The sequence below is a fragment of the Macadamia integrifolia genome, chromosome 6, assembly GCF_013358625.1.
Source record: "Macadamia integrifolia cultivar HAES 741 chromosome 6, SCU_Mint_v3, whole genome shotgun sequence".
NCBI lineage: Eukaryota > Viridiplantae > Streptophyta > Magnoliopsida > Proteales > Proteaceae > Macadamia > Macadamia integrifolia.
The window spans coordinates 22,565,830-22,588,293 of record NC_056562.1 but is presented as its reverse complement, the minus strand read 5'-3'; the positions used below and the strand labels follow the sequence as shown (position 1 = coordinate 22,588,293).

Below are 22,464 nucleotides of genomic sequence, written 5' to 3'. Positions count from 1 at the left end.
GTAAAAAGCAGGTCCGATTACGCCTATTCCTAATCCTAAATGGAATGTAACGAGGTAGGGATCCATATGTAAACATAGTCTCTATTTCCATAAACCCTCAGCCCTTTTTTTTTTTCTTTGAATTTGAAATTTGACTAGTGAAACTATTGGTGGGATATCTATCACAAACTCATAATAATTTTGAGTTAGTGAGATATTGTGGTCCTCATTGCAAAGTCATAAGCTAGCCCAATTTTTTATGTGATAATGATTTTTGACTTAATTTGAGGATAACATAACCAAACTAGTGATATATGTTTATCTATTAGATACAACAACACAACTCAGCTTTATTCCAACTGAATGAGGTCGACTACATGAATCCAAGAGCTAAAAATAATAAAATAAAATAGGTAGTTCAAACAAATTGCTCTCTATCTTGTTCTATATATTATTTATTAATCAGTACCAAATTACTAATTTCATAGTCGTTATCAGGGGAGAGCACCTTGACAGATCGATGATGGCCAAAGATTTTTATTTATTTATTTATTTTTTCACTTTGCCTTAATGAAGTTTTGTTACAAGCCTATAACACTACTGATGCCAGAGTTGAAGGTTGGGGGAGAGAGAAAAGGGGTGAAGTCAATTCTTTGGATAATTTTCTCCTTCATACCAATCTCCATGTGGTGAGCTGATTCAAATCCTCCTAGGTTGTAGTGCATGAATAGTTCATGTTAAAGCAGAAGTTGGAACACTATTGTGTTTTTTTCTTTTTTGTTTTTTTGGAGGAAAGGTTTTGTGCATGATCATGCATGGTGCACAATCATACATACATTTGTCGGATAAGAGTGCAAGGTGCACCGTAGATCCCATCATCCCTATCCAACCATTGTATGTATGACTCTGCACAAAACAATTTACCTTTTATTTTATGAAACTGTGCTCTCATTACCTGATCTAGATTCCTATTTTCTTTCTTATCATAATATATATATATATATATATATATTATATTATATTATGAGGGTGAATTAGAAAAACGATTATCCCTAATTACTACTCTTCAATCACCCATTCAATCGATGGGAGAACTTATTAGATATACATCTCCAGGTGTTCGGAAATATTAGAATATGTGCCCAAGTTTTCCCAACTGTTGAAATAGATAATTATAGAGAAATTGAATACTCAAATAATTGAAGACGATGAGAATCTAGGGAGAATTACACCTTTCCTTTTGTAATCTTTATTTTTTTCCCCTCCTATACTTGTTTATCATAAATTTGAATTGGTGAGATTTTCTGTTGTGGGCGTTGTGGCCTTATTGTGGGCTCTTGATGATGTCATTAACTCATCCACGTTTGTTATTTGAGGAATTACGACTTGGTTATAGGCTAACATCACCAACTTAACTGATATATACATAAACTTATTATTATTATTATCTAGAAGTCAAATTGTTTTATAGCTTATCTAAAACATTATATTGTTTTAAAATACATCAACCATTGCCAATTAATCATTCTAACCCAATTTTTTTTTTTAGCACAAGAGACTCACGAAGGGTATCAAGGGTCTCATTAAATGACACTATTTGCTATATTACAACTACTAATACTAATTTTAAAAAAGTGAGGGTAGAAGGGTCGAATCAATAATTAACCTTTTTGAACTTACGCTGAAGCCTAAATACCTAACTGCTTATCACTAAGCTAGAAGTTCATTTCCTCTTACTTGCAGTTTGCACTCTTTCGAGAACTCCTTTGATTTCAGATTCCTGTGCACTTTTTTTTTTTTTAATAGATCTTAATGTATAAGTAGAATTATATTTGAGGTGATAGTGGAGCTTTGCCAAATTACTATAAGGGATTATTCAATATTATCATTTTTTTTGTTAGTTATATTCCATATATTTCTTTATCATTTAAATTTGTTTTCCTTGCTTACTACATAGATAAAAAAATAAAAAAATAAAAAAATAAAAAAAATAAAAAAAATAAAAAAATAAAAGAAAGTTAATAAAATGATAAAGAAGTTCAATTCTTCTGCACAAACGTGTCAAATGCCAACATCTGTCTCTTTTACTTCCATAAATACACATAGCTGGTTTTCAACCCATCTTGATCACCTTATATGCCACCAATTTATGTCTCTTTTACTTCCATAAATACGCTTCCATAAATATGCATAGCTGGTTTTCAACCCATCTTGATCACCTTATATGCCACCAACTTATGGCTATTTTATTTCCATAAATACGCATAGCTGGTTTTCAACCCATCCTGATCACCTTATAGGCCACCAACTTGCGCTAAAGTCTAAGTACCTAGCTACTTGCCACTAAGTTAGAAGCTAATTTCCTCTTACTTGCATTTTGCACTCTTTCAAGAACTCCTTTAATTTCAGATTCCTATGCACTCCTTTTGTATAGATCTTAATGTATAAGTAGAATTATATATGAAGTGATAGTGGCATGGTTTAAAGTATCTCCGATACCGATACGATATCCTTTTATACGTATCTTAAATTTAGTCGACCGATACGATACACACCAATACGATACATGGAATTTTTAAAATCCTTTCATATCGATATATATCCTACGATACATACCGATATGCACCAATACACTATCGATACGTACTGATACTTTATGAAAAATATAAAATCGAGGTGAAATATACATGTCGGTACGTATCGGTGAGTATTTGTATGTATCGATCGGTACGTATTGATGAGTATCAGTACGTATTGGTGAGTATCAGTATTCATCGATCATTATGTATCGGTGAGTATTGGTACGTATCGATGAGTATCGGTATGTACCGATAGAGTGCGCTACGGTCACATAATGGCCAAGATGGGTATTTTTTCAGAAAACACGATTTTTTGAGGGGTTTTTGTTTCAAAGTTGCTACCAGCCATATTTCTTTCTAACTAAAGTGGAAATCAAGGTTAGGAACAAGGATTTTACATTTATGGGACAACTATAAACCTTGAATTCTTGGTGCGATACCCTCACTTTAGTGTTTATGCATAATACATGTTATCAATAGCTTTTTTTAACAAATTTTTTATGCAAAAGTGTTTAAAAAGGTGTTTCATATCCATTTCTGTGCGTATCTTTAGTGTGTCTTAGCGTATCTCTGATATGATACGATATCCTCCGATACGTATCTTAATTTTGATTGACCGATACGGCGACCGATACCGATACTTTAATCCTTGGATAGTGGAGCTTTGCCAAATTACTAAAAGGTATTATTAAATATTATCGTTTTTTTCATTAGTTATATTCCATATATTTCTTCATCATTTAAATTTGTTTTCCTTGCTTACAATATACATAAAAAAATAAAAAAATAAAATAAAATAAAATAAATAAAAAAATAAAAGAAAGTTTATAAAATGATAAAGAAGTTCAATTCTTCACATACATGTCAAATGCCAATACCTGTCTCTTTTACTTCCATAAACACGCATAGCTGGTTTTCAACCCATCCTTAAATATGCATAGCTGGTTTTCAACCCATCCTTATGTCTCTTTTATTTTCATAAATATGCATAGCTGGCTTTCAACCCATCCTGATCACCTTATAGGCCACCAACTTATATTGAAGATAAAATCATAACACAGATTCCCTTTCTCAACAGAATCAATCTCAAATTACCCAAAAAACAAAAAATGATACACTGTAGCATGACTGCATAAAATCTTAAAATTTCATAGTTGAACACAAACTAATTAAGATAAAGATGAAGAACACTTGGTAGCTAAATATAGATCTGGAATTGAATTAGCAATGGTTGCAGCTTAATTCGAAGCTTTGCGAGCCAGTCGGTGAACTGAGTAAGCCGAGAGCACAACAAGAACAGCAAAAAGAATGGAAACGACAATGGATATGAAAATTGAAGTCCCAATCTGCTTGCAGAACCTGCCATATATATTGCATACCTTGTTCCATCCTACTTTTGAATTTCCCTTTAGCCAAATATAACCAACAAAACCACCTGCTCCACTGGCTGCTGCCACCACCCCAACCATCACCTATACCAACAAGAACCAAAAAATAATTTCATATATTGTTGAAACAGTTAAGTAGTAGTTGTTTAGGACAAAATTAAAGATTAGAAAACTTACTACATCATTGGCAATTAAGACCAAGTAGAACTCAAGTAGGCTTTTGGATGAACAAGGCTTCTTTAGGTACCATAAGGTGGCAAGACCAGTAATGAAACTATAGGAGAGGGAAAGTGATAGCGCAACCACAAAGTATCTATAATTCAAATGAAAATTCTATGTTATGTAACAATTAATAAGAGGTGAAGAAGTGACATAAGAATGAATATTTGGGCTGTGTTTGATATTTATTTGTGAAATAAATTTTGGGTCTAGAATGTATTATGAAACGAGAAATTATAAAAGAATAGGGTTTTAGAATGCGTTCTAGACCCAAAATCTATTCCGAGAATACATATTAAAGACAGCCTTGGTTTATGATGTGTGTAACTCACATGAAAGCTGGGGTATCAGTATATTTGGATGTAATAGAGACTGGGTAGGGAAGCATAGGAGTGGTGACAAGCTTGGTTTGCTTGCTAGTGACCATGATCACCACTGCTGTTAGTGATAACAAGAACAATAACACCCTAAGGCACAAATTCTTGGTGATCAGTTTGGAATAATTGGCCGCTTCAATTGTGCCTTTCTCGGCGGTTTCCGGCGCATTTCTGTTCATCGTGATTAAATTGTTGGGTTACTGTGGTGTAGTTACTATTATTGAGTACTCACACAGTACACAGCACACAGAGCTAATCTGTTCTGCAATTTATAGAGATAGAGTTCATATGAATGGTGTAACAGCAGCCGCCCAATGCCAATTAAGTTAAGTGAGTTCATGGCTAGCACGCCATCTTGATTAATTCAAAATTAGATAATTAGATATGATAATAAATGCATGGAATGAATGGGTCAAGACGTTAGCAGCCCTTTAAGGCTGAAACCAGGTATCAGTAATTCAGTATCAGATGGAGCTTCTTATCCAAAGGGGAAAAAAAGTTAGTATCAGATTTATTGCCATGAAGACTGGGTCATTAGTCTATTGTCTTGATCCATTGCCTCTATATTGGGGTTTTGTTTTTTCCTTCCCTCCTTTGGACTTTTACCATTGAATTGTTCAATGACTAAAAAAAATATTTGTTTTGTGTTTGACCCTCCTCTTCAACTGCTAAAATATTGGGTTCGTGAGCATGAATTGTTCAAAGTTGAAGTTCACACACTATTGTTGCCCGTTATCCAATGAAAAATATATAATAAAAGAGATATGGGGTGTTCCAATTACTTAATAATATATTGTAGTAGAGTGCTTTGGTGTTCATGTTTTATCTGAAATCCAGGGAGTGTAATAAATTTCTTAATTTTTTTCAAGTTGGGGTTCTAAGTTTATCCCCTACTATGACTACTACTGATCATTCGCATTGAGAATCACATGTTAATGGGGTAGTGCAGTTCTGAGTTTGACTCCTCTTATTTTCTTTGAACCATTCACATCGAGGTGTTGAGTGCTTTTCACTACTTTCAATGAAAGTTGAATGATTCTGATTCAACCTCGGTATGACCTAGTTCATGCGATTGTAGAGTCAGTATGAACCCACGAGACCAGTCAGACTAAAAGCCTAGATATCCCCTGTTAATTAACAAAGGAAAAAAAAAAAAAAAAAACACCTTTTGATCATATAAGGTGTTTGCATGCTAAACCACCCACTTTGCTAGATTATTATGAGTTTGTTTCTACGTATAATATCCTCAAATTTGTTAAGAAAAAATTAATAATATTGTTTAGTCATGAGAGATTCAACATCAAATAAGTAGATTATTCTGTTGATGCATCAACATGAATGATAATTTTGGGATGTTAATTTTGCACCCTTGTGTTTAGATGCAAAGACCACATGATAAAGCAGTTTTCTTTTTACCTATGTAAAATATTAAATTGTTCCAAAAGATTAGTAACTTGAAAGTTGCCATAAAGCACCTTGATAAACAAAAATGATGTGCAATGGTTCTGTTTAATTGATTTCGTAATTGCAGAAGAACAATACCTTTGCTTGAGAGGAAGAGGGTGAAGAGAGAAATTGGGAAATCGATTCAACTCTAAGAATAATTTTTCTTTCCAACAATTTGTTTTACGGTTAATAGACACGAATTATACAAAATTGCTGCCTTATGAAAATCTGACTCCCAAAATTACCAATCAACCGTGAGAAAATACATTTTAAGGAGAAAAGACTCAGGGTGTGGGTGTCGTGGCCAGACACATAAGGAGAGCAAAATAACCCCTCACCCCCATGAAAGATGGAAATGACTGTCTTAATGATGTTTTCACGAGTGCTCTCATTGCTGGGGGCCACACTCCCAGACCTCTTGTTTTTATTGAGAAAGTCATGACCTCTTCTCTTCAAAGAGATATTGTAAGAACCCAAATTTATTCAAGTCTACTCTCCCATTTTAATTTATGTATATTTTATAGGCTTACAAGTAATTATCACACCTATTTACTTAAAAATATAATTATTACACCTCAACTTCTCCCCTCTTACGTACGTACATCACTTCTCTGTAACTTCCCATTTATTATAATCATACATAATTTCAAAATAACCACAATATCTTCACCATGAAATAAATAAAAACCACAAAGAAATGAGACACTCTAAATAATGGTATCAAGAGTGCTGTCTCATCTTCTCTCAGCAAAAACAACGTCAAATTATCAAGACATGCTACGTACTACGTATATCATGAATGCATAATAAAAACCTCACTTGTCATACATGAACATACACAAATTACTCTAAGAGGAAAATGAGAAAATTTGGATCAGGTCATCGTAATTCTAGTACGGTGCCTGATTCACACATAAAATTCACTATTTATTGTAAAAGAGAGAACTTTACGAGAACTATTCTCATACGAGGACCTGATCGGGACACAAGATGAGAGAACACTCATAATTATACAGATCTCAAATCAATGTTCGGTTGCAGCTTAATTCAATGCTTTGCGAGCCAAGCGGTGAACCGAGTAAGCAGAGAGCACAACTAGCATGACAAGAAGGATGCAAGCAGCCAATGATATTATAATTGAAGACCCAATCTGCCTGCAGTTCTTGCTATACATATTGCATATCTTGGTCCATCGTACTTTAGAATTTCCATTTATGCCAAGATAACCCACACAACCAGCTGCCCCGGTTGCTGCCGCCACCACCCCAACCATCACCTGCATCAAAAATTTCCATTTTATATCTAGATAGACATGAAAAACTAATAGACAAAAAATCAAATTGATCTTAAATCCATGATCAAAAATAGGTCAAACTATCGTACACGTGTTAAAATCTTACCACGTCATTGGCTATTGACACCAAATAGAACTTGAGGAGGTTTTTGGAGGAACAACCCTTCTTAAGGATCCATAAGGTTGCAAGTGCAGTAATGATACTATATGAGAGGGAAACTGATAGCGCAACAACGAAGTATCTATAAAAAAAGGAGAAGGATTAGAAGTGCAAAAAGAGAATAATATATGGTGAATAGTGAAAAGTAATTTGTAGAACTCACATGAAAGCTGGGAAATCAGAAAATTTGGCTGTCATGGAGACAGGGTAGGGGCCATAAGGTGTCTGGACTAGCTTGGTTTGGTTGCTAGTAACCATGACCACCACAGCTGTTAGTGACAACAAGAACAAAAAGATCCTAAGGCACAATTCCTTTAATACCAGTTTGGAATTTGCTGGTTCAAGAGTAGTCTTGCCATTCTCATCAGCTACTTGTTTTCCACTTACCTCCATTGGTACTGACACACACACACACCCCGTCACATATCAAAGAGTGAAACCCATTTACAATTTATAGAGATGGTGAGGAAGAGGGTGACTAGGAACTTTTTTGCTACTCGGAGTCATAGCCAAAAAAATAGAATAATTGACTTCCTTTCTCGATTCAAAAAAACCCTTCAAGATTCTTTTACTTTGGCTACCCACCTGTGTAGAAGGAAAGTTCCTACAACTCGGGTAACAGCAAAATTAAATTTCATCGCCATTAGCTGTATTCAAGTGAGTTCACAACACGTCATCTCAATTTTGGATCATAGTTGAAAATTAAGAAGTATGAAAAGGTCCAAATGGATTATGAGAGCAACATATGCTTCAATGGATCAATATTTCAGTATATATCAGAGAAATTTGATACTATATATCGTCACAATCATCAATTGCCCCTGATATTGGGCTTCCCCAACTCCACCCCCGGCGGCTCCGTTGGTCAAATATTTGGTTTTTGAAAATGTTTTTTTATATTGAATTTGAACATTTTGGGCTATTAACCTTGAATTGTTCAAACTGTTGTGGTCTCAGTTTAAACACTACTATGGTCCATTAGCCAAATGACAAAAAATAAATAAAAGAAAGAAAGAAAGCGGAGAGAGAAACAGGGGTCCCATTATCAATATTAATGAAGTCGGCAGGTTTTTATCTTAAAATTCCATCCACATGGGACAGTGTGAACCTTGACTTTTGATTACTCATTACTTTAAAGGCAACATCAACGACTGAGTTTTTCTTAAGTCACGGTGAAGAAGAATTCCTTGGTCATGAGGTTTTAAATGTACGTTTGAGGGTATCAATTAAAAGGGCATTTTAAGAAACATATTAAGGATATATAGTTGTTTGTGAACCTAGACTGATGTGATGAACCTCATTTTCAGGAACATATTAAGAATATATAGGTGTTTGTGAACCCTAGACTGATGTGATGAACCCTCTTACACGGTGAAAGAATAATTTCTCCAAAATCCAAAGAATTGATCCCTACCGTCTTTATTTCCTCTGTCAAGTCATCTCCTTTGGGCAATAATTGTAGACGAAATCTGTAATAAATTAAACTAATTTTTATTTCAAATAACAAATTGGGAAGAAGCTTATGAAACACGGATTGGGCTCTTCTATAGAGCATGCTACAGGGTAATACAGATTCAAAGGCTGGAAGCTCTCAGACATGCAGCCCTAGGGGCTCCCAACCCTTGGATTTGCACTACACACTGGGTCGCGTGACAGAGAATCCCAATCCATGAAACAGTATGAGATTGAAATTTGACTGGTGGATGAAGAACATCAGGAAAGAAAAAAAATAATTTCTTGCAGCGACCGCAACTCTAAATTTTGTTTGTTGAGAGGTTGTTGTAGTCTTGTGGGTCTTTAAAGTTAATTACGCATCCACGTTTCTTGACCTAACCAAGAATTGTGACTTGGTTAGCTAAAGCCATAAATTAAACTAAGTGATATGTACAAAATTCCTTACGTATTGACATGCATCCTCTTGCATGCTCATGCATATATCTACTAGTACTCATGAAAAGTAATTAATTCTTTCATAATTTTCCAAAGCTCTAACCATTTGATAATTAAATTCTATTTTAATTGGAACTTGATATATGAGTAAGCGACTTTCGAATCTACGTATCCACAAAATTTTAGTCCAATGACAAACCACATGAGAGATCGAAGTGCCCAGTAAGTAGCTAGATTCTTTCCTTGACATCCATTTATTAATGAAACCATTTTTATATTATATTATTCTAAAATATTAACTTTTGACATTTGGCACCATGGAAGCACCTTGACTAATGCATTCTGACGATTGGATAGAGAAGACATTATCTAGATTAACCATGTGTACATCCTTGATGATCAATTTGGAACTTGCTAGTTTAATCTCACCGTTCTCAACTCCCTGCCTTCTATTCATATTCATTGACATGATTGATTAAGGGCGTTAATCGGTTTGATTTCAGTATATATGGTACGGTTCGATTTAGTTCGCATTTATTTGGTTGAAACCAAAATCGCATCATTTACTAAACGGTTGCACTTTTTGAAACCACAACTGTTTAGTAAATGATTTCGATTCCACGGTTTTTAAACAGTGTCGATTTCTCGGTTTTAAACAGTTTTGATCGCGGTTTATACAGTTTCTAAACAATTAATCATAATTGGTTTGCTAGTTTATTCGTAGCCTCGTAGGTTTACTAAAATTTGCTTTTGTTGATAAACGTTTCAATCTTGTATCAAATTAAATGAGGCATTAAACAAGCAAGAAATTAACTACATAACTATATAATACGAGTAAATTATTGAATAGACTGTTGGACAATCTCTATGGTGCTTAATTCTTCCCTAAATTAAACCATTATGTTTTGTTAAAGCAACCAAATATTTAATTATTATACGGGTTAATTGGATTGATTTTGATGGTTAAAATGGTTCAATTATCACGGTGTCAATTCGGTTTGAAACTAACTGGTTAAACGGCTAAAACTGACCGGATCCATTTAACTAATCGGTCTTAAACTTGAAATCAGAACTGAATTGAACCATTTACTAAAGGGTTTTATGATTTTAGTGTAAATGACTATTCGATTTCGATAAACGATTTCGATTTCAAATTCACGTATATATGATTGATTAAGTGTTGGTGAAGTGTGCTTATTTACCATGGAGCAGGAGGGATTGTGGTATTGTGTGATATCTGGTAAAGAAAACCAGAGATCCTTACAACTGGCCAAATGGGAACTGAGATAGTGCGCACGAGGTACGCACCTTATTTGTTTATAGATCTAACAAAAAAAAAAAACTTATTTGTTTATAGGCTGCTGCTGCTGCTGCCAGGGTGGAAGTGAAAAAACTGGGCAGTTCCAGAAATGAAAAACTAGCCGTTGCACTCAATTCTTCCCAACGGTCATTTTTCATGGCCCAGCAAAGCCCAAATATGACTGTTAGCCTCACTGACCCTTCTCCCTATTTCTTCTCTCCCTCTTCTCTCAGTTCCCTCATCTCTCCCATCCTTTTTTCAATCAAGCTTTGCTGCTTAAACCCCCTCCCCACCCAACTGAAAATTCCATCTTCCCAGGCCTCCTCCTCCTCCTCCTCGACTGCCTCAAAATCTGACAACTTCCCTCCTCTGGGCTATTACTGAAGAATTGATCAGTTACCACTGCCATTGCCAACAACAATGGGGATCTCCATAAACGGTGGTGGTGGTGGTGGTAGTGGTGGTTTAAGCTCAAAACATTTCCATGTCCAGAAGATCTTCCTTCTCTGCAATTACCTCCTATTGGGTGCTGCCTCAAGCTGTATCTTCCTCACCCTGTCCCTCCGCCTCTTGCCGTCGGTCTGCGGTCTCTTCCTCATCCTCCTCCACGCTTTCACCATTGTGGGCGCAGTTTCCGGCTGTAACGCTGCCTCGTCGGGGACTAACCGATGGTACGCAGCGCACATGGTGTTTACGGTCCTAACGGCTATATTTGAAGGGTCTGTTTCAGTGCTGATATTTACAAGAACAGGGGATTTCTTACAAGGGTTGAAATCGTATGTTGAGGAAAAAGATGGAGTAGTGATATTGAGAATGGCGGGTGGGCTTTGTGTCTTGATCTTTTGTCTTGAATGGATTGTGTTGACACTTGCGTTTGTGTTGAGGTATTATGCTTTTGTGGAAGGAGACGGTGTCGAGAGGAGTGCCAAGGTTCAGGAGGGGGACGAGGAGACTACCAAAGATTGGCCATGGCCGTTCCAAGTTTAGAGATTAGAGAGCTAGAGCCCCATGGCCTTCTTCAGTGCTGTGGTGGATTCCTTTACTATTTGATTTCTTATTTGGTACCTGGGTTTTGTGTGATTCTTCCTTATGCTCCGGTGAGAGACGATGGAGGGATTGATATGGGTTCGGGTCTGATCTGAGAAATGTTGTCAGCCATAGGGGAAAATGGGTCATGTATACAGAGAGAATTCGTAGAGAATTGAAGGATGAAGAATTGCAGACAGAAGGTATTTGTTGCTGCCGTAATATAAGATCTAAATTATTTTTCAAAAAAAAAAAATATTCCTATCTTATGTGTTTATGTATCAGTCAGGTATTCGTATCGGTCACTGATCTTGACTTTGGATTATTACTTCACTTTAATAGCAAAATTAAGGCTTTGTTTTTTATGTATTCATTCTGAAAATACAGAATGTGTTCTTAACTGGGAATGAGAGCATTATTTGGATAAAATGTTTGTCAAACACCTTATAGGCAGAATCTCTTTGGTGAAAATTCCAGACAAATAATAAGTCACAGATAAAAATAACTGCAAAAAAACCAGTAAAGATGGCAAGGAAAATAGGAGATTTTTGGATTTTTGGATTCAAAAGGAGATCTTAAAAGGAGGAGAAAAAGAGAGATTTGGGGCGAAAGAAGAGGTTTTTAGAGAGAAAGAAAAGTAATTTTTTGAGATCTGAAAGAATGAGACGCCATTCCTTGGTAGAGAAGATGTTAGTGGCGGGGCTATTCTCATCGGGCTGTGCTGAGAGCTAGAAAATGGAGAAAGCAAAATGCAGAATAGGAAAATATCTCGTTCCAGAATGGGCTGCATTCTTGGCCATGTTCTAGAATTTGGAGAATGGAATGCTTCCCAAACTCCAGAATGCGTTCTTGGTTCAGAATACATTCCCGACCTAAGGATCTAATTTTTCCTTAAGCCACAGTGAAGAGGAATTTTCTTGATCGAGAGGCTTTAAATGTGCGTTTGAGGGTACCATGAGACTTTAAATTCTTTGATATAAATCGGCCAATACTATTCCAATTTTTAAAATTGTGCTCTCAATAGCTCCAAATATTTAGGGCTTTTTCCATTTATTTATAATGGAAAGAGGGTTTCTCACGCCACCAATGTGGGAGGAATTCATAATGTGGCAAAACAGTTTCACGAATGAGCCCACATGGCCAAGAGTTGAAAGAACATTATTAGTGCATTACCCAAAAAAAAAAAAAAGAACCCACAAAGTTGTGGAAAAGGATCTCCACACTATCAGCGTGGGAGTCATTTTTCCTTTATATTGAATTTAAAAATAAGGCTAGAAACCCTTGTTGGTCTGACGTAGGAAACATTAGACCCATAAACTGATGAGAGGAGCGGTAGGAGCATCTTCAGAGCTCAATGAGGATGGGTACTGTAGTCTTTTTGCATCCACAGCAGTCTAAGTGTTTCCTGCATTAGACTGGTAGGGTTTTTTGTCCTTGAAAAAATATGAGTTACACAAGGTCTAGATATGTAATACCAAAAATCAAATAACGAAATGGAAAAAGGTTGGGTATGCTGCCGGCATAACATATGCTAGCACCCATTGTGTGTCTCTCTCTCTCGCTCTTTTCCTTTGTAAAATGAACCATATATCCTTCTTGAGTGATACTCCATCATGTGCCCCCGTTGGTGCTAATCGTTAGCTTACTGTACTCCGACAGCATACCTAACCCTCTCCGTAATGAAATATAGTGAATTTCTCACATGCAATGGACATGGCCTTTCAGGTTAGGAGATTGGCATACAGCCGATTTACACCCTAGAAATATAAAGTTGTAAACACATCCAACAAGTCAATAGCATACATGAAAAATATCTTTTCGAAAAAAAAAAAAAAAAAAAAAAAACCACTAAAGTTATAATGGCAAACAAAGCTATAGCTATATGAGTGTCCGGCCACTTTAAAGATCCATAATGGTCCCGTGTAACTGGAATGGAACAAGCAATTTCGATTGGCATTGGCCTCAAGATTCTCTAGCCTTCTTTTCCAATAGATGAATTTGATTCCGCTCCTCATGCTTTTTTTTTTTTTTTTGGCCCTCAACTCTACCACTAGATATGTAGCCAATGAGGGTTGCATTCTCATACCCCAATTGGTGGGGAGAATTAACAGAAAATCCATCGATAGAGCGTAGGCTCTCCAGTCCCTTGCTCGTATGATGATGATCATTAAAACAGTAGAAAAAATATTCCCACGGGCCTTATGAATCCTATTTCTTTGCCTGGAGAAATCCTAGCTGAAAGCCCAATACTAAGAGTGTGGATCAGGTTCATGTGCATTGTACGCTTCTGAGCCATGGATTTAGAATCTATTAAATAAAGAGAGAAAGTGAATTCTAAATCCACGGACTAGAAGAGTGCAAAAATATTCTCGTACGTGAATACTTGATCCGTTGCCCAATACCAACGCCTGTTTTGTAGATCCTACTACACCGAAATCCATAAAACTAGAAATAATAGTGTGAGTGAAGCGTAGGGATGCCATCCAAAAATTCCTATCAAGTTAATAGAAATGCCAATAAAAATACCCAATCACTAATTGTCTAATACACCCATTCTACACTTTACAAATTAAGAAAAATCCTAAAGAGAGTATGGAAAAATATTACAAATCAATGAGCACTTTTCCAAAAATATCACTCACCTCCCCAAAAATAAAAAGATATGAAAAGAGAGAAAGTGAATTCCATATCTATGGACCGAGGACGTACAAGATTGTTCTCGTACGTGAACCTAATTTGGTTTCATCAGGTCTTCGTACGAGAACCATTCTCATACGGTGCCTGATTCACACTTGGATTCCATTTAATATCTCTTTTCTTTCAATTGTTTTTTTTTACTTTGAGTGAAATCCAAGCGTGAATGGAAATACCGTGCATGGTTTTCATATGAAGGCCTGATCTGGAGGCACAGAGCCAAGTGGAAAACATTCAAAATCCTATAGAAAAAAGATCTTATCAAAAATAAATAAATATACAAAAATTAAGGGCATAAGAATGCTTGTACATGAATTTTTACATAAGTGAATTAAAAGCTACATCAAATTAAAGAAAGCATTTCCGATGCTTTAATTAAATTAACTAATGTGAATTCTAATTTATTTTCTTTTTGGTTTGGTTTGGTTTGATTTTAAAAGTTGAAATCTTTTTTTTTTTTTTATTTGGTTCAATTTTGATTTCATGACTAAAACCGTTGAATCGGATTGACTTACCTATTTTCAAATCAAATAAGGAGCCATATAAAATGATATTAAAAAAGAAAAAAAATCAAGGTAGATGATAAATTCTCTCATTTTTTAATGTTTGAAAAAGGTTGGTGGATTATGACTCTGATAAATAAGGATATATTTTTGGGAGTTGATGAAGCTGTAAAAAGTTGACCCAAACATCTAAAATAAGATCTAAAAAAAAAAAAAAAAAGAATAAGAATTGAATAGAATCAATCCGGTTTTGATTCTGAAAATGTGTTTCTATTTCAGTTTGATTCGATTTTGGTTTCTGTATTTTGTATCTTGAAACGAACCGAAATCTAACAAAATAATCAAAACTAAACGGATTGACGTCCTTACCGAAAACCAGATTGGTAGATTACTCAACCGAACCTACAAAAAACCTGATTATTTGACTTCATCGCCTTTCATTTATTTTGGAGAACTCTATAATCTATATGAATAAAAAAATAATCGCAAGCTTTTAACAAGTTTTAAGAATTATTCATCAATTATAGTTTTATGAATAAGTTAGGAGTAGCCTTAAAATAACCTTAACTTGAGATTATTTGTGGATTGAAGTTCACCATTTAACTATCATCCCAACGTGATCCATCTTTAATCTACTTAAATTTAAAGCTTTAAAATAACCTTAAAGTAGAAAGATTCGATTACTTACAAATTGAAACTCACCACGTAACTGTTAGCCCAATGTAATATTCCATCTTTAATCTACTTAATTTAATTATAGGGAGAAAGAATGCTAGCCGTTTGCATTCTCTATGCCCTAGACATAGGATGGTTTGAAAAGAGACTGTGAAAAGATGCCCTTTGTGCCTTTTTTCAAACCATCTTGTGTGGGTTAAGATTGAAAAACCTCAAGGGTTGGGTTTGGGTCGGGTTAGGCCAGCCCAACCCAACCCAAAATTTAAACCTGAATTTTTATATTAGAATTTAGAGCTCCTAGTGGTATTTCATTTTGCTATAATTTTTTAATATATAAGATATGAATGGAAAAAATAGGTCAATTAAGGTTAATCCAACCATTGCAGAAGCCAATGTCAACCCAACCTAGCCCTGACAGAGTCAATTAGGGCCGGATTGGGTTGGTATGAACCCGGAAAAGTTGGGCCTGAACATGAACCAGACAAGATTGGGTCGAGTTTAGGTTGAATTGTGAGGACCTAAGGTTGGATTAGTTTTAAGAAACCCAGCCAAACCCGACCCTGTTTCACCACTGATACTCCTGTTATTGGAATCTTCACTACGGGCTTCCCTTGTGGTCTTCGTTTTTATGGCTTCTACTTTTGTTGGATGGGAAAGGGAGAGAGAGTGGTGTTAGGCCAGGAACGAGAACTGTTTGCATGGTTATAAAATCCAAACCAGCTGGTTAGATGGGTTGAACCCACCCTAAATGGTCCTTTCCTCACGCAGCCTTTTGGTCAGACCTTAGGTTCGCTTTGCAAACTAGTGCACAAAGCAAATCGTGATTATGGTTAGGCCATTTCGACCAAATTCTGAAAGAGGTCAATTAAATCAATTTGATATGTTGGTCGGCTGCTTTTTCGAAGCCATGGGTTTAAGGAATAAAATACAAGAAAACCTTAACTAGATGCCTTTTAGGTTATTAACTTCATTTTATCATGTTCTATTTGTTTGATGGAGAAGACAAGTTTATTAAACATAATTATTGTTGTCTACATACGGTGATTCTTAATTTTGTTCTCATCTCATTCATTTTCTCAGTGCTATGAAATGCAAAAAAGATGATTATGTGTATCTCTCTTCTCTTTTTTCTTTCCTCCTTCCCATATAATACCACCAAAGCATCTTACTTACATATCCTTTTTCTCTCAACAAATTCTACCTAATTAAAAATTACATATTCCATTATTTTCATCTTCCCCTTTTTATCCGTCAAACAAACGGACCTTCCAATATGAAGGTTTCATGATTGAAGAGTGTTGAATATGATGTCCAGGCTGGCTTAGGCTTGTTTTGCTCCAAGGTTTCCTGATGTTGATAGCCATCAATAGGGTTGGCCTCCCTTAGGTATTTCTTAGCTCTATCAGCTTTTGCTTTTTCATTCTAGCCGAAAAAAAAAAGTTCTGCTTTATCCAAAAAAATAAAGGTTTATCAAGTTTTTCCCCACTTCCACTCTCAACAACTTGGTTTCCTAATCCAATGATCACCTTGTCAATACTATAGTATGATTCCTAGATTATCACACACACTACAATAATTTTGAGAATTTATTAGATTAAAAAGTGAATTGAAATCAAATAAGAAGTTGGGAAAGGGCAAGTTCTCAAGCAAGCGCCATAGGGGAGCATACCAATGAGGAATGCTGAAACATTTCTTACATAGGAAAGAGGCCATCTCATGTGAGGAGAGAGAGAGAGAGAGGATGCCCGTATGCTTTTTGGCTTTTGCGTCCGGCTAAGAAAACTTTTCCCTTAAGAAGCTTCACGGTTGGGTAGAACTTTATTTTAAAATTAAGAAAAAATATTACTACATGGTCATGCACGTACCCTGCACACAAACAAAATGGGTGGCAAAAAGACCACCCTACTTCACTTGGTTGGATGCTTGTGCGGCTCTCTTGGTTGGTCCCTATGTCGATGCAATGGCCACGCGACCAGGTAATTATTCATAACCCTTAAAATAATTATTTCATTTTGAGAAAAATTTACTCCACCTCTGAGAGGTTCACCACACAATCTAGGGTTAAACCAATATAGGGTTTTAGTAGGTACTCCAAATACCATCCAACGTACATCTAAAGCTTAGTGGTCAAAGAGATTCACATTCATTGTGGCTTAAGGAAAAATTCAATCCTTGTCATTTTGTGCTCAAATATATACGATTACAGAAATTTTCTTCATGTCATTTTCTCTATATTGTAGAAGACTTAGTCAATCAGTGCATGCTTAATTTAATTAATTAAGTGACGACTGAAAATTGTAGTGGTAATTGAACTGGTAAGAACGTCCCTCTTTCTAACGGTCCAACCCTTCAACCACAAATGAGTTGAAGGCAAAAATATTATATATATATATATATGTGTGTGTGTGTGGAGGGGGATATGTGATACCACAGATAGTTAAAATGGAATGACAAAAAAATGTGTTCAATATGGATGTGTTTTAAAGAATATAAAATTTGAATGGGACGATAAAAAATATGATCAAATATTTAAAAAATAGTAAAAAACGAAAAACAGACAGTATATGTTTTAAATGTTTAGCTTCGAAAAAATGAGACAAAAAAAGGGAAATATACAGATATATTAAATCATAAAAGGTAATATTTTATGGGCAAGAGAACTCTATCAATCTGGCATAGAAAACACAAGACCCACAGGCCAAGGGCCGCACAATCTTTTCGTGCTTGAACTAATGCCCAAACTGAAATATATATATATATATATATATATAAATATAACCATATAATGTGCTTGAATATAAAATTTAATCAAAATAACTAAATTCATTTTCGTAACCTTGAGTTCAGGAAGTGACAAAGAAAATGACCACTTTCTCTGCAAGCTTATAGACCAGGCGAGGCAGGGAAGGAATTTTCTACGTTTAGGTAACCTTGCACGGGGAAGAAGATGAAGACCTAGATGTAGAAGGAGAGAGAGAGAGAGAGAGAGAGAGAGAGAGAGAGAGAGAGACTTTTCACCTTCGATCAATTTCTGCAAGGTGAACGACGACACCAACACTCTTGAAGAGTAGCAGTGGTGGGAGTTACAGCCCAATAAAAGTGGTTCATTCAAGATTTACGGGCTATTATATTGTGGCTGGAATCACGTGAATCGATTTTGAGATCATCTATTGAGAAGATCTCAGTGTAGAATCACTAATTAGTGTAAAGTCATGTTTCCATAGATTCACTCTACCTTGGATTATCTTCAAGCTGAACCAAACAATTTTGTAAGTGCAGAATTATGATTCTACAGAATTCCGTAGAATCAACGAATCAAACACGCCCAATGAGTTTCTTTTTGGTTATTGTAGAGTCTAAATTAGGCACTTATTGTTTGGTGGAGACTGCTTTCAAGGTGGCCGCATAGCATTTCAGCTATAGTTGAGTATGCTCTTTAATTATATGCAATTGGACGATTCTAAGATTATATCTTACAATTCCCAAAACCCATCTGGTGGTGTCAACCCTAGGGATTATGTGATCCTTGGGAGAATTCATTTCACACTTTCCATTCATAAAACCCGGTAGATTATATCTTACAATTCCCAAAAGCCATCCGGTGGTGTCAACTCTAGGGACTATGTGATCCTTGGGAGAATTCATTTCTCACTTCCCATTTATAGAACCCATTAAATCTTCAAATTAGGTAGATTGGCTGTCAAAGTAAAGTAAGAGAAGGGGTTTCTGTTTTAAACCATTCATAAGTACCTGCCCAGTTGTTGGCTATTTCTAATTTTACATATTTAAAGGGATCCTTATCTTATTGATAAGATTTTCCTTCTCATAGGGAGACCTTCATAATATAAATAGCCAACCTATTTGAGTTTCAGATATAGAACAGAGTTGAATCAAACATGAGACAATCCTTGTCATTCTTCTCGTCCCCTGTATTCTTCTTCCTGGTCATTCTATTTCTAGCCAAGGTTGATGCTGATATCGTCAATGAAACATGTCAAAAAGCTTCTCAGGGGGACAAGGGTGCCCTCCAATATGACTTCTGTGTTGCGGGTCTTAGACAAGATCCCAAGAGCCACAGTGCAGATCTCCCAGAGCTAGGGATCATCTCAGCAAATTTAGTCAAAGATAACGCAACAAAAATTGGTTCACTCATTGAGGAGCTCTTGAATGATAGAAAATCTGATCCAAATCTTAAGGGTTGCTTGCAGGATTGTAAGTTGCATTACTCTGTGGCGGAGCGTAATGCAAAAACTGCAATTGAATCCTTCGAATCTAAGAATTACAAGGAAGCTAATACCGCAGTGGGTGCCGCGTTGACCGATGCTTGGACTTGTGAAGAGGCGTTTCAAGAGAGTGGCCTAAAATCGCTTTTGATAGCAGAGTATAATTCTTTCCACCAGTTAGGTCTAATTGCGCTGGATATTAGCTATATGTTGTTATGACTGTTACTATGGATGTGGTTCTTATAAATAATACTAGATAATCCAAAATTGTCATTATTTCTTTCAGTGACTTGTGATGATGAACCGGCTCAATTTTTTTATTTTATTTTATTTATTTTTAATGTAAAAATGGAATTTACTGATGAAGATAACCATGTGTACAACCTAGAGCTTCAGACGTACAAAATCCATAAGGCCAAGGAATAGAATGTGATTATTCTGTCCTACACGGGACGGATAGCACCTTCCTAACCTCCAACACTCTTTGTAGGCCTTAGAATACAAAAGAAAGAGATGGGGTTAAAAGAAGACATACTCTTTCTAATATATGGAACCTCCTAATGACTCCACCATTCAATTTCGATAAACGGTTTTGATTTTAAATTCACATCCATATGATTGATTAAGTGTTGGTGTGGTATGCTTAGTTACTATTGAGCAGAAGGAGGGATTGTGGGATTGTGGGATTGTGGGATTGTGTGATCTCTGGTAAAGAAAACCAGAGATCTTTACAACTGGTCAAATGGGAACTGAGATAGTGCGCACGAGGTACGCACCTTATTTGTTTATAGATCCAACCAAAAAAAAAAAAAAAACTTATTTGTTTATAGGATGCTGCTGCTGCTGCCAGCGTGTAAGTGAAAAAAAAGGGCAGTTCCAGAAATGAAAAACTAGCCGGTACACTCAATTCTTCCCAACGGTCATTTTTCATGGCCCAGCAAAGCCCAAATATGACCGTTAGCCTCACTGACCCCTCTCCCTATTTCTTCTCTCCCTCTTCTCTCAGTTCCCTCATCTCTCCCATCCTTTTTTCAATCAAGCTTTGCTGCTTAAACCCCCTCCCCACCCAACTGAAAATTCCATCTTCCCAGGCCTCCTCCTCCTCCTCCTCGACTGCCTCAAAATCTGACAACTTCCCTCCTCTGGGCTATTACTGAAGAATTGATCAGTTACCACTGCCATTGCCAACAACAATGGGGATCTCCATAAACGGTGGTGGTGGTGGTGGTAGTGGTGGTTTAAGCTCAAAACATTTCCATGTCCAGAAGATCTTCCTTCTCTGCAATTACCTCCTATTGGGTGCTGCCTCAAGCTGTATCTTCCTCACCCTGTCCCTCCGCCTCTTGCCGTCGGTCTGCGGTCTCTTCCTCATCCTCCTCCACGCTTTCACCATTGTGGGCGCAGTTTCCGGCTGTAACGCTGCCTCGTCGGGGACTAACCGATGGTACGCAGCGCACATGGTGTTTACGGTCCTAACGGCTATATTTGAAGGGTCTGTTTCAGTGCTGATATTTACAAGAACAGGGGATTTCTTACAAGGGTTGAAATCGTATGTTGAGGAAAAAGATGGAGTAGTGATATTGAGAATGGCGGGTGGGCTTTGTGTCTTGATCTTTTGTCTTGAATGGATTGTGTTGACACTTGCGTTTGTGTTGAGGTATTATGCTTTTGTGGAAGGAGACGGTGTCAAGAGGAGTGCCAAGGTTCAGGAGGGGGACGAGGAGACTACCAAAGATTGGCCATGGCCGTTCCAAGTTTAGAGATTAGAGAATTAGAGCCCCATGGCCTTCTTCAGTGCTGTGGTGGATTCCTTTACTATTTGATTTCTTATTTGGTACCTGGGTTTTGTGTGATTCTTCCTTATGCTCCGGTGAGAGACGATGGAGGGATTGATATGGGTTCGGGTCTGATCTGAGAAATGTTGTCAGCCATAGGGGAAAATGGGTCATGTATACAGAGAGAATTCGTAGAGAATTGAAGGATGAAGAATTGCAGACAGGAGGTATTTGAAGATCTAAATTATTTTTCAAAAAAAAAAAAATATTCCTATCTTATGTGTTTATGTATCAGTCAGGTATTCGTATCGGTCACTGATCTTGACTTTGGATTATTACTTCACTTTAATAGCAAAATTAAGGCTTTGTTTTTTATGTATTCATTCTGAAAATACAGAATGTGTTCTTAACTGAGAATGAGAGCATTATTTGGATAAAATGTTTGTCAAACACCTCATGGGTAGAATCTCTTCGGTGAAAATTCCAGACAACATTACATCAATAAGTCACAGATAAAAATAACTGCAAAAAAAGCCGTAAAGATCGCGAGGAAACCAGGAGATTTTAGGATTTTTGGATTCGAGAGATCTTAAAAGGAGGAGAAAAAGAGATTTAGGACGAGAGAAGCAGTTTTTAGAGGGAGAGAAAGAAAGGTAACTTTGGACCATTCATTCCTTGGGAGAGAAGGTGTTAGTGGCGGAGAGCTATTTTCATCGGGCTGTGCTGAGCTAGAGAATGGAGAAAGCAAAATGCAGAATAGGAAAATATCCCATTCCAGAATGGGCTGCATTCTTAGCGTTCTAGAATTTTGAGAAGGGAATACTTGCCAAACAATGATTCGAGAGATCTTAAAAGGAGGAGAAAAAGAGATTTAGGACGAGAGAAGCAGTTTTTAGAGGGAGAGAAAGAAAGGTAACTTTGGACCATTCATTCCTT

The 22,464-nt window shown here is 36.4% G+C and overlaps 5 protein-coding genes across 5 annotated transcripts; 3 read left to right on the top strand and 2 right to left on the bottom strand.

The window, feature by feature from the left end:
- Positions 1–3,369: 3,369 nt before the first annotated feature.
- LOC122080891 (CASP-like protein 1) lies at positions 3,370–4,777 on the bottom strand. The gene is made up of 3 exons (XM_042647774.1): positions 4,498–4,777; positions 4,124–4,259; positions 3,370–4,030 (listed from the first exon to the last, which is right to left on the bottom strand). The coding sequence occupies exons 1-3, from the start codon at positions 4,719–4,721 to the stop codon at positions 3,797–3,799; spliced, it is 594 nt and encodes a 197-aa protein (XP_042503708.1). The 5' UTR covers positions 4,722–4,777; the 3' UTR covers positions 3,370–3,796.
- A 1,993-nt stretch (positions 4,778–6,770) lies between these two features.
- Positions 6,771–7,876, bottom strand: LOC122082757 (CASP-like protein 1). The gene is made up of 3 exons (XM_042650521.1): positions 7,606–7,876; positions 7,389–7,524; positions 6,771–7,264 (listed from the first exon to the last, which is right to left on the bottom strand). The coding sequence occupies exons 1-3, from the start codon at positions 7,833–7,835 to the stop codon at positions 7,031–7,033; spliced, it is 600 nt and encodes a 199-aa protein (XP_042506455.1). The 5' UTR covers positions 7,836–7,876; the 3' UTR covers positions 6,771–7,030.
- A 2,984-nt stretch (positions 7,877–10,860) lies between these two features.
- On the top strand, positions 10,861–12,023 carry LOC122081847. The gene has a single exon (XM_042649197.1). The coding sequence runs from the start codon at positions 11,053–11,055 to the stop codon at positions 11,617–11,619; it is 567 nt and encodes a 188-aa protein (XP_042505131.1). The 5' UTR covers positions 10,861–11,052; the 3' UTR covers positions 11,620–12,023.
- Positions 12,024–19,377: 7,354 nt separating this feature from the next.
- Positions 19,378–20,038, top strand: LOC122081848 (putative invertase inhibitor). The gene has a single exon (XM_042649198.1). It carries the CDS (start codon positions 19,427–19,429, stop codon positions 19,970–19,972), a length of 546 nt encoding a protein of 181 aa, XP_042505132.1. The 5' UTR covers positions 19,378–19,426; the 3' UTR covers positions 19,973–20,038.
- A 717-nt stretch (positions 20,039–20,755) lies between these two features.
- On the top strand, positions 20,756–21,903 carry LOC122081846. The gene has a single exon (XM_042649196.1). It carries the CDS (start codon positions 20,947–20,949, stop codon positions 21,511–21,513), a length of 567 nt encoding a protein of 188 aa, XP_042505130.1. The 5' UTR covers positions 20,756–20,946; the 3' UTR covers positions 21,514–21,903.
- Positions 21,904–22,464: the final 561 nt, after the last annotated feature.